An 11,439-nucleotide genomic window follows, 5' to 3' on the forward strand; every position below is an offset into this window, starting at 1 on the left:
GGAAATCAGTCCTGAATATTCATTGGAAGGACTGATGTTGAAGCTGGAAATCCAATACTTTGGCCGCATGATGCAAAGAACTGACTCGTTTTGAAAAGACCCTGATGCTGGGAAAGATCGAAGGTAAAGAAGGGGACGACAGAGGATAAGATAGTTGGATGGCATCACCAACTCGATGGCCATGAGTCTGAGCAAGCTTCGGGAGTTGGTGATGGGCAGGGAAGCTGGGTGTGCTGCAGTCCATGGGGTCGCAAAGAATCAGATACGACTGAGCGACTGAACTGAACTGAAGGTATATATCGGCATTTTCTTTGAGTAGTCTGTTTTTTCCCCACAAAATTTTCTCTAAGGTTCTACCTGGTAAGCAAGTATATACCTTGTTGCCACTGTACTAAGAACTATGTAGAATGATGTGTTTATTACTTGGAAATTTTTGTGTTTATTATGTAGTCTCTTATTTAATTGCCTGATAGCAGTACTATTTCTGATCTCAACTGTGTATTGTGTTCGGAAGTTACAACCTTCTCTTTCAACCTCTCTAGTCATTGACTTCTTCTAAAGTGCAGTGTTTGCCTGGTTGTGAGGAGTGAAGAGGGTATTAAAGGTTCTGATAAAGACTTCTAATTAGTCATCTTGTTTTGGTCTCACCCTTCACATCTGCCATCAGTTCTCGAGCCTCTCTGGAGTTCTCCATTTGAATTGATCTTTTTCTTGCCTTTCTCCATGGTTTAGGTGCAGGCTTCTTCTGTTTGCTAAGTTAGTCATCTGCTTTTGAAAAACTTCTCAACACTTAAAAATCATTCTCATTTCCTTTTGTCCTTTTCTTTGTATTTTGTGTGTATGCTTTTTCCATTTCTTTATTTTCACTCCAATAAGATTTTAGAAGGGAGTTTAGATAAATGCCTTGTAAAATAGAACTCACCCTCCCTGCCCACTCTGAACTCATTTGGAGATTCATATTTAAACATAATGGACATGGAACTAGTAATAGCCACAGGGGTGAAAATTCTTCCACACACCATTCACACAGAGTCAGTTACAAATAAGAAACAAACAAGAAAGAAACTTACTTCTGGGTTCTGATTTCTCTTCTGAAATATAAACACAAATAAACATATAAATGTCATTTGCTTAAGGGAAGGAGATTCTAGTTTTCTTTAGTATTATTTTGTTGTGTGGTATGTAAGACTAAAAATATTAGTAATTAGATCAAAAAATTTTAAATAATCAATAAACTGAAGTTCATCAGAATTAAGGAACAGTAGAGGAACTTGCTGAAGATTCTTAATTTTTCATAGAATAGAAACAAATATATGACTGTTGTTTCCTTCATAGAAGGAGCTCAATGTCATGTTTTCCTCTAATAGTCTTTTGGGTGAATTCATTTTAAAGTTAGACTATTTTGGGACTCTAAGTCATCTCTATCTGTTGTTCCTGGTCTCTATGGTGGAAATGTTGTAGATTTTGGAAATCTGTGCAACCATTCTGTTTTCATCTCTTTCACTTCAGGGACTATTGAGATTTCTTTAAATTTGCTGAGAAATAAAGCAACTTCTATTTTTGATCAGATAGTTTTGTTGCAAAGGTATCAAAGTTTTTAAACTTGTTTATGTTTTTAATTAAGAACAAAGCTTCTATTTATATTTTTAGTGAGGAATATCAGAAAAATCAATCTATAGTTTTGCATCAGAAAAGTTAGCTTCAGTAGAATTAATCAGTTTGTGCATCCCCTGATGTGACTTAAGAACAGGGTAATCTGATGGTTTTAAGATTTCTTGAGTTTTTAAGATTGAAGACAATAACATCCATAAATATTTTCATGTATCTTTGATTGAAACTTTTCATTTTAGGCAAAAGCATTAGAACATGCAAATCCTATTGTATCCACATTTACATCATTATTCTTACTTTCTCTTGTTTGTTAGGCAGCCTACATCAGAACAGCTCAACCACATACAGATGGTAGGAAAATAGGTTTTGTTAACTACTCTACTTAAATGATTTTTTCTGCTGTTAGTAAGCTAGTGGCAAGGTGACTTTCTAGGGAAAGCTGACTTACTAGGACAAGGGAAAGAGGGAATGATATATAGAAACACCAAGATTTTGGTAATATCCATAGTTATTATCTTCTGTCCCTATCAATCATGGATTAAAAAAAAAAAACAACTGGAGATGTTAAATAAAGAATTGCTAATAGTTTTCGCATGTTTTTCCCATCTGTCTAAAATACCTACCAAAATAAATAAATGAATGTGGTTTGTCTTGGGTATGTTTCTTTTTTTCTTGCCTTTGTTCTTTTTCAAACTCAGAATTCTCTTTAAGAGTAAACTGGGATTTGAATTCAGCCTCTGAGATGTTTAACACTGCACTATGTTGTATTTCCACTTCTGTTTTCTCTGTTCTAATTTTGCTTCTCACGCCTGCCTACTCACACCACCACCACCTTCCTACCCAGACTAAATATTTGTTGTTGAAAAGGCAGTATAAGTAATCCTGAGAGAGAGTTTTAATATGGTCATTGTTCCTTAGGCATGATACTTGCTTAGTGCTAAAGGAACTCTTAGTGCTGAGGGACTCCATGTGCTAAGAGTTCCAGTGGGCTCTTTTTTATTGCTCCTCAAAAATGTTTAGCAAATATTTACTGTATTTGAGAATAAAAGATATTGATATTTGGTGATGTGAGTACATTGTGATTCCTTGTCCTTACCTTTGAGTCTGCTGCTTCTATAGTGATCTTCAGGGAGAAAGAGTAAGAACACCACCTTCCTATGACAGAGCTGAGGTATTAGTACTAGTGGTGAGGACTTTTCTGTCCTTGAGGTCTGGGGAAAATGTTAAGATTTACTGGTTCTTTGAGGGTGCTTAGCATGTGAAACGGAGAAGGCAATGGCACCCCACTCCAGTACTCTTGCCTGGGAAATCTCATGGACAGAGGAACCTGGTAGGCTGCAGTCCATGGGTCACAAAGAGTCGGACATGACTGAGTGACTTCACTTTCACTTTTCACTTTCATGCGTTGGAGAAGGATATGGCAAACCATTCCAGTGTTCTTGCCTGGAGAATCCTAGGAATGGGGGAGCCTGGTGGGCTGCCGTTTATGGGGTCGCATAGAGTCGGAAACGACTGATGTGACTTAGCAGCAGCTTAGCAGCAGCATGTGAAAACTGTGAAGCCCATTGGGAAAGGCTGTTCCTTTATGCTCATTTGTTTTCCTAGGAGAGTATCCTTGACCCTGCCTGTCTTGCTGGGCCAGATTGTTCCCAGTTCTTGTAGTTAGGAAAGATCTGGTTAGGGAGAAACACGAATGCAAGGATCCTTCCTTCCTCACAGTAAGGAAGAATTTTCCACTTTGTACACAGAGAGGTGAACAGGCACTGCCATGACTTTAATAGCATAGTGATCGTCAATAGAAATCTTAAGAGTTTGATAGTTAATCTGATGGTTTAGGGGAGATTAGCCTGAACAATCAAAGGATCTTTCACTCAAAAGCCAGAGGGAGGAAAACCAAACCAAATATCTAAAGCATGTCATCTTGTGAAGTAGAGCAAATAAAAATCTCAGGTAAGAACAGTCAGAAAAAAAATTAAAGAACTCCAGATCAAGCTAACAAAGATATTTGAATTTAGCTCGGACTTGGTGATGACTTTCTCATTCAACATGCCAAAGGCACAATTCGTGAAAAAAATATAAGCTGGACTTCATTAAAATAAAAAATTTCTGTGAATGATGTCTGTTGACCTTGAGTGAAATACGTGACATTATTAGGTGAAGAAATCAAGTTGCAGAAAGCTATTTTTTATTTCTTTTGCATATATGTTTATATGAGCATGGATTAAGTAAGATATGGAGAGATTCATAGGAAGTTCCACTAACATTTTGAGTTTTTAATTTTTGGAGAGAAGTTTAATAAATATTTAAATATTTTTGACACCTGGGTTACAGTGTGTTTAACCTGTAGTGTACTTTGACTTATTAGTCTTGGCAGATGCTTAGGATTCTGGATGATGATAGATAAGAATATTCCTGAAACATTAGAGAAATAGGTTTTTATTTTTTCAAAACCTAATTGGAATGTCCCAGGTAGTGAGTAAGGACAGTGGTTGTTTTTCCTACTCTTAACTACTTGAAAAGAGGAGAGTAATGGAATTTAATAAAATATAAAACTGAATATTCTAATCAGTTTTTCAGTTTATTCTTTTATTCCTTTGGATCTTGTTTTAAAATTCTATATTTTTCCCCTTTCAATAGCTCCCTGTATTTACTTCCTAGATATGCCAGTTATTACCTGGTGACAGGTATTTTGGAACAATGGGAAATTGTATTTTTAATGCAATTCTAACCCAGGAAATATTTTTTGGGATAGGAGTCACAGTAATTTTACATGAATCATTTTTTTCCCAATATCTTTGCATTTCTTATTTAATTTTGTTGTTTCTAAAATCACTTTCCTTTTTTCCTTTCCTTATGTCTGTCTTCTAAATGTAAAATGACTAATGGTAATGCTTCCACTCACTTTTTTCTTTTCATCTTTACTAAGGTATAACTGACAAATAAAAATTGTATATACTTAAAATGCAGAGTTCCAAAGAATAGCAGGAGAGATAAGAAAGTCTTCCTCAGTGATCAATGCAAAGAAATAGAGGAAAACAACAGAGTGAGAAAGACTAGAGGTCTCTTCAAGAAAATTAGCGATACCAAGGGAACATTTCATGCAAAGATGGGCTCGATAAAGGACAGAAATGGCATGGATCAAACAGAAGCAGAAGATATTAAGAAGAGGTGGCAAAAATACACAGAGGAACTGTACAAAAAAGATCTTCAAGACCAAAATAATCACAATGGTATGATCACTCACCTAGAGCCAAACATCCTGGAATGTGAAGTCAAGTGGGCCGTAGGACTCATCACTACGAACAAAGCTAGTGGAGGTGATGGAATTCCAGTTGAGCTATTTCAAATCCTGAAAGATGATGCTGTGAAAGTGCTGCACTCAATATGCCAGGAAATTTGGAAAACTCAGCAGTGGCCACAGGACTGGAAAAGGTCAGTTTTCATTCCAATGCCAAAGAAAGGCAGTGCCAAAGAATGCTCAAACTACTGCACAATTGCACTCATCTCACATGCTAGTAAAGTAATGCTCAAAATTCTCCAAGCCAGGCTTCAGCAATATGTGAACCATGAACTTCCAGATGTTCAAGCTGGATTTAGAAAAGACAGAGGAACCAGAGATCAAATTGCCAACATACGCTGGATCATCAAAAAAGCAAGAGAGTTTCAAAAAAACTTCTTTTTCTGTTTTATTGACTATGCCAAAGCCTTTGACTGTGTGGATCACAATAAACTGTGGAAAATTCCTTAAGAGATGGGAATACCAGACCACTTGACCTGCCTCTTGAGAAACCTATATGCAGGTCAGGAAGCAAGTTAGAACTGGACATGGAACAACAGACTGGTTCCTAATAGGAAAAGGAGTACTTCAAGGCTGTATAATGTTACCCTGCTTATTTAACTTATATGCAGAGTACGTCATGAGAAACGCTGGACTGGAAGAAACACAAGCTGGAATCAAGATTGCTGGGAGAGATATCAATAACCTCAGATATGCAGATGACACCACCCTTATGGCAGAATGTGAAGAGGAACTAAAAAGCCTCTTGATAAAAGAGGAGAAAAGAGGAGAGTGAAAAAGTTGGCTTAAAGCTCAACATTCAGAAAACGAAGATCATGGCATCTGGTCCCATCCCTTCATGGGAAATAGATGGGAAAACAGTGAACACAGTGTCAGACTTTATTTTTTTTGGCTCCAAAATCACTGCAGATGGTGACTGCAGCCATGAAATTAAAAGACGCTTACTCCTTGGAAGGAAAGTTATGAACAACCTAGACAGCATATTCAAAAGCAGAGATGTTACTTTGCCAACAAAGGTCTGACTAGTCAAGGCTATGGTTTTTCCAGTGGTCATGTATGGATGTGAGAGTTGGACTGTGAAGAAAGTTGAGCGCCGAAGAATTGATGCTTTTGAACTGTGGTGTTGGAGAAGACTCTTGAGAGTCTGTTGGACTGCAGGGAGATCAAACCAGTCAATCCTAAAGGAAATCAACCCTGAGTATTCATTGGAAGAACTGATGCTGAGGCTGAAACTCCAATACTTTGGCCACCTCATGTGAAGAGTTGACTCATTGGAAAAAACCCTTATGCTGGGAAGGACTGAGGGCAGGAGGAGAAAGGGATGACAGAGGATGGGATGGCTGAATGGCATCACCGACTAAATGCACATGAGTTTGGGTGAACTCCGGGAGTTGATGATGGACAAGGGAGGCCTGGTGTGTTGTGATTCATAGGGTCGTAAAGAGTCGGACATGACTGAGCGAATGAACTGAACTGAACTGAACTGAAAGTGTTAATACTTTATTTCGTCCTTAGTTTTATTGAGATATAATTGAGATATAACTGTTTAAGTTTAAGGTGTACAACATACGATATATATGTATATATTATAGATTTCTATAATAAGTTTAGTTAACATCCATCACCTCACACAGTTACAAATTTTCTTTTTTCCCTTTGGTGAGAACTTTTAAAATCTACTCTCTTAGCAACCAACTTGAAGTTTTGATGTATGTTCTTGCTTCATCTTGTGAACCAGGCACTTGATGTTTGTTAGCTTACTTGTAAGATTAAATTTACCACCATTGATTTTCTGTTAAGACCTATATTCCTACCTTTGTATCTAAACTATCTTGAAAGTACATATATTCATTTTACTAATATTTGCATCATTTTGCTAAACATGGTCCTATTTTGATAGCTCACCCTATTCCCCTTCTTTTTTGGGGGGTCCTTTAAGATTTTCTTGTGTGTTAGTCACTCAGTCATGTCCGACTCTTTGTGACCCCATGAACTGTAGCCTGCCAGGCTCCTCTGTCCATGGGATTTTCCAGGCAAGAATACTGGAGTAGGTTGCCATTTCCTTCTCCAGAGGATCTTCCCAACCCAGGAATTGAACCTGGGTCTCCCACATTGCAGGCAGACTCATTACCATCTGAGCCACCAGGGAAGATTTTCATATCTGTATCTTAAAGTGAGGATTAACAATTGTTTTTAACTAGTCTGTTTTTTGGTGGTCTTTAGAGAATGTTTCATTTTCATAGTTGGAGTTTCCTATTGTTTGACTTACTTGCTTTCAAAGAAACCTCTAGTGGGGATAAAAATGTTTTGGCTGCAAGCTAGAAATTTTGGAGAAGATACAGGGAGGTTTCTATGAATTCATCTCTTCTGAGTCCTTGGTTCAGAGGGATATACTCTTCAGTATGAAGTCAGCTGAGCTGATTGCTAAAGTCTGTTTTTTTTTTTTTTTTAAGTAGTTGCCTTGGCAGGGTCCCTGCTTCTTAGCAGAAGTACTAGAGAAACTGCATTTGTCAGAGCCTTCTAAATCCTCTAGCTAACTACCAACAAAGATCTGTATAGTCAAGGCTATGGTTTTTCCAGTAGTCATGTATGGATGTGAGGGTTGGATTATAAAGAAAGCTGAGCACTGAAAAATTGAAGCTTTTGAATTGTGGTGTTGGAGAAGACTCTTGAGAGTCTGTTGGACTGCAGGGAGATCAAACCAGTCAATCCTAAAGGAAATCAACCCTGAGTATTCATTGGAAGAACTGATGCTGAAACTCTAGTACTTTGGCCATCTGATGCAAAGAGCTGACTCATTTGAAAAGACCCTGATGCTGGGAAAGATTGAAGGCAGGAGGAGAAGGGGTTGACTGAGGATGAGATGATTGGATGCCATCACCAACTCAATGGACATGAGTTTGAGCAAGCTCTGGGTAATGGTGAAGGACAGAGAAGCCTGGCGTGCTGCAGTCAGTGCAGCTGCAGAGAGTTCGACATGACTGAGCAACTGAGCAACAACAAAACTACCAGGAGAACCCAGAGAGCTATAGAAAAATGACATAAGGGTCATGAAAACCTAAATATTTTAAACTATATTAAATGGCTTCTGGTTACATTTTTCCTGATTAGCATAATATATGCATGAGATATCAACCAAGATATGTGTATATTCCAGAGACATATATTTGTGTGTGCTAAGTTACATTATAAAAATTTCATGTTCAATATTTATTCTCCTCCTCCACTCCATTTTTTTTTCCCAATGCAGTCTTGCTAATAAATCCATGTAGTTTATCAAAGGTCTTAAGGAGTTTTGAGACTCCTGAAATTAACTTAGGATTCTACACCAGATGCGGGGCTCTGAGCACAGGGGAGGGGTCCACATAGTGGTCTGACTTGTGGAGCTTCTCCTGTCAGCTTATGGTTGAATAGCATGAGCCATTTATGTAATGTTTTATACTTTGGGGAGGTACTAAAGTATGGTTTCTTTCTCTTTGTTTTTGGTCAAGCCCCTTTAAAGAATCCTAACATATTAGATTAATTTGAAAAACTTCCTTGGAAGACATCTAGTTAGTCCAAAAGAATTTTGTACTTTGAAATATAAACTCATATTTGGAAGAAACCATAAAGATAATCTATTCCAACCACTTAGCTGATTCTTTAGAATCTCCTCTGCAGCATTCCCACTGATTGATCATGCGCTCCTCTTTGTTTTAAAAACTTATTTTTAATAGGAGGGTAATTGTTTTACAATATTGTGTTGGCTTCTTCCATACGACAATGTGAATCAACCATAAGTATACATTAAACTCTTGCTCAGACTCTTTTAGTTATCCTGATTTTCCTTATTGCTTACATAAAAATCCATTACTTTGAATCTTCCATTCGTTGGTCTTATTTCCTTGGGGTTATACAAAGTATTCTAATCCATGATGAACCTTCATATATTTGAAAATAATTCTCATTTTCTCCCTGTGTGTCCCTCTCCTACCACCCCAGGTGAGACTGTAGAACTTTCTGCTTACTTGAAATTATTTGAATTCCCTCATCATCATGGGCTTCCCAGGTAACACTAGTGGTAAAGAACCTGTCTGTCAATGCAGGAGATATAAAGAGATGCGGGTTCAATCCATGGGTCAGGAAGATCCCCTGGAAGAAGACATGGCAACCCACTCCAGAATTCTTGCCTGGGGAATCCTATGGACAGAGGAGCCTGGCAGGCTATAGTCCATAGGATCACAAAGAGTCAACCATGACTGAAGCGACTTAGCACGCACACACACCATCATAGTCTTTCTCTTCTGCAGGCACTCTACTTGATCCACACCCCATGACAGAACTGAATGTAATATTCAGAGTATGGGTTAACTAGCACAGAATAGTAGTAGTATGAAAATACAGTTCCTAAAATCTATACTTTTAATCAGACGGAAACTGACTTTATTGTAAAGCATATCCTGTAGCTACTTAATTTGTCTCTATATTCTGCCCACTGATATTCCTTCTCCTGGCTATCTCATTTTGTAAAGTACTTTTTACAAGTTTATCAGTCATCTTCAAAACAGCAACTTCAGTGGTCTATTTCTGTTCTTATTCTCCTTTAATTATAGTTTCTTTTTGAAATTCTCATCTTCCTTAATTATCATAACATTCATTATATAGATCCTCCTTTCTATCTTCCCATCCCTTAATTTTCTTCTTCAACACAGTACAAGTAACAAGGTTAGTTCTTAGATGTGTGCTTTTGCTAGCTCTGTACTTTCTCCTTTGAGGAGGTCATTTACTCTTAAGGCTTCAACTGTGACCTCTATTGGACTGGCTGCAGACCCTCAAGTGACAAGTGTTATGGTTTGTCCCCTTAAACTCAGTATATCTGTTATTCCCTTTTTGCTCCACAAATTAGCTCCTTGTTTGTTATTGTCTGCCACTGTGTTTCAGTAGTCATGGAGTCATCAATTATTTTGCTTTTTGCTTTTCCTTACTCATAGTCAGTCATTATGAAGTAGTGATTCTTTTTGAGAAAATATGTCATATCTATCTCTTCTATTTATTCTCTATCATTTACTACTCCAAGTGCCCCTTAACTAGTTTTACTACCTATGATGTTTCTCCTCTTCAGTCTATTTTGAGTATTGTTCTTTAAATGCAACCTTATTTACTTCTGAGCCACCAGGGAAGATCTGGGTTCGATCCCTGGGTCAGGAAGATCCCCTGGAGAAAGGAATGGCAACCCACTCCAATATTCTTGCCTGGAGAATCCCATGGAGAGAAGAGCTTTGTGGCCTACAGTCCATGGGGTTGCAAAGGGTCGGACACAACTGAATGAGTAACACTTTCTAACATGACTAACACTTTATTTGCTTCACTCTCCTCAAACACTCAAGAGGCTTCCAGTTACCTAATGAATAAAATATAAAATCTGGGTTTATTTTTAAAATCCCTTCAGAATCTTCTTCTAACCCTCCTTTTCAAAATTATACCACCAAATGCTTATGAGCCTGCTGCATCAATAAAATTTCCTACTTTCCCTGGAACATAACATGGCAGTCTTTAATCCCTTTGGTTTTCTTCTACTTGCTCTACTTCACTCAGCATCTCATCTCTCTTTTGAGATACATCATATACTACTTCTTTCTTCCTCATGAGGGTATCCCTTCATCTTCTCATCCAAAGAGGTTGCTAACTTGTATTATATTGTCCACATAAGCTTCATTTTGATGCTTAGATTTTACTTAAAAAAAAACCTGTCACACATATACATACTATGTCATTGTATATGCTACAAGCTACTTGATTTGTAGGGACTCATATTTTTCTGTACACCCCTTATTGCTAGAACAGTGCCTTGGAAACAGATCCACCAGGAGGAATTACTGGTTGGTTGATTGGTCAGGCTATCACAAAGATAAAATATTTGTCAAAGGAAATTATTTTAACTTTTAAAATAGAAATGTTTTATTTCAGAAAGTATCCAGTCTTTATTGACTGAGTAAATCTAAGTATCAATTTATAACAGAGGTGGAAGCTGAGGTTTGTGAATGAAGAGGTCTAAAACTCTTGAAACTTCCGAATAGCAGAAACTCTGCAGATGTATAATTTAAAGGCAATCTACTATGATACAGTAATGGTTAGGATATGACTTGTATTTGGAGGACAGAAGTCATAATAATCAGTTGTCTTATGGGTCTTTTATTTACCACTGCTTTTCCTTTTTGTTGTACTTTACAAGCAAAGGAAGCTTTACTTAGTTTTGCGCCTTTGTGAAGTTTCCACTTTTTTATCCTTGATTGTCAAGTTATTCTTTCCTTGAACTTTGTTCTTTTCTCCATGAACATTCTTGTTTTTGGCATCATTTTCTTCTTTATCTTTCCCTGTATCTCTCTTTTCATTGTCCTGCTTTTCTTTGTCTTCTGAACTCTCCTTTTCTTGGGCCATTTGTCCATTTGATATTCTGGTCTCAGTCTTCTTCACTTGGGACCCCTGACCTACTGGTATTCTAGTTTCACTCTTCTTCACTTGGGACCCCTGTCCTTTCAGTATTCTGGTCT

At 37.5% G+C, this 11,439-nt stretch overlaps 1 protein-coding gene across 1 annotated transcript in view; it reads right to left on the reverse strand.

The window, feature by feature from the left end:
• Positions 1-10,915: 10,915 nt before the first annotated feature.
• The window catches only part of TSBP1 (testis expressed basic protein 1), a 65,345-nt gene continuing 64,821 nt past the window's right edge, over positions 10,916-11,439 (reverse strand). Inside the window, exon 32 of the mRNA XM_040249037.1 lies at positions 10,916-11,439. This exon is cut by the window's right edge and continues 1,053 nt beyond it. Within this exon, the coding sequence (XP_040104971.1) occupies positions 11,132-11,439 (308 nt within the window). The 3' untranslated portion in view covers positions 10,916-11,131.

Source organism: Oryx dammah, unplaced genomic scaffold (genome assembly GCF_014754425.2).
Source record: "Oryx dammah isolate SB20612 unplaced genomic scaffold, SCBI_Odam_1.1 HiC_scaffold_11, whole genome shotgun sequence".
Taxonomy (NCBI): domain Eukaryota; kingdom Metazoa; phylum Chordata; class Mammalia; order Artiodactyla; family Bovidae; genus Oryx; species Oryx dammah.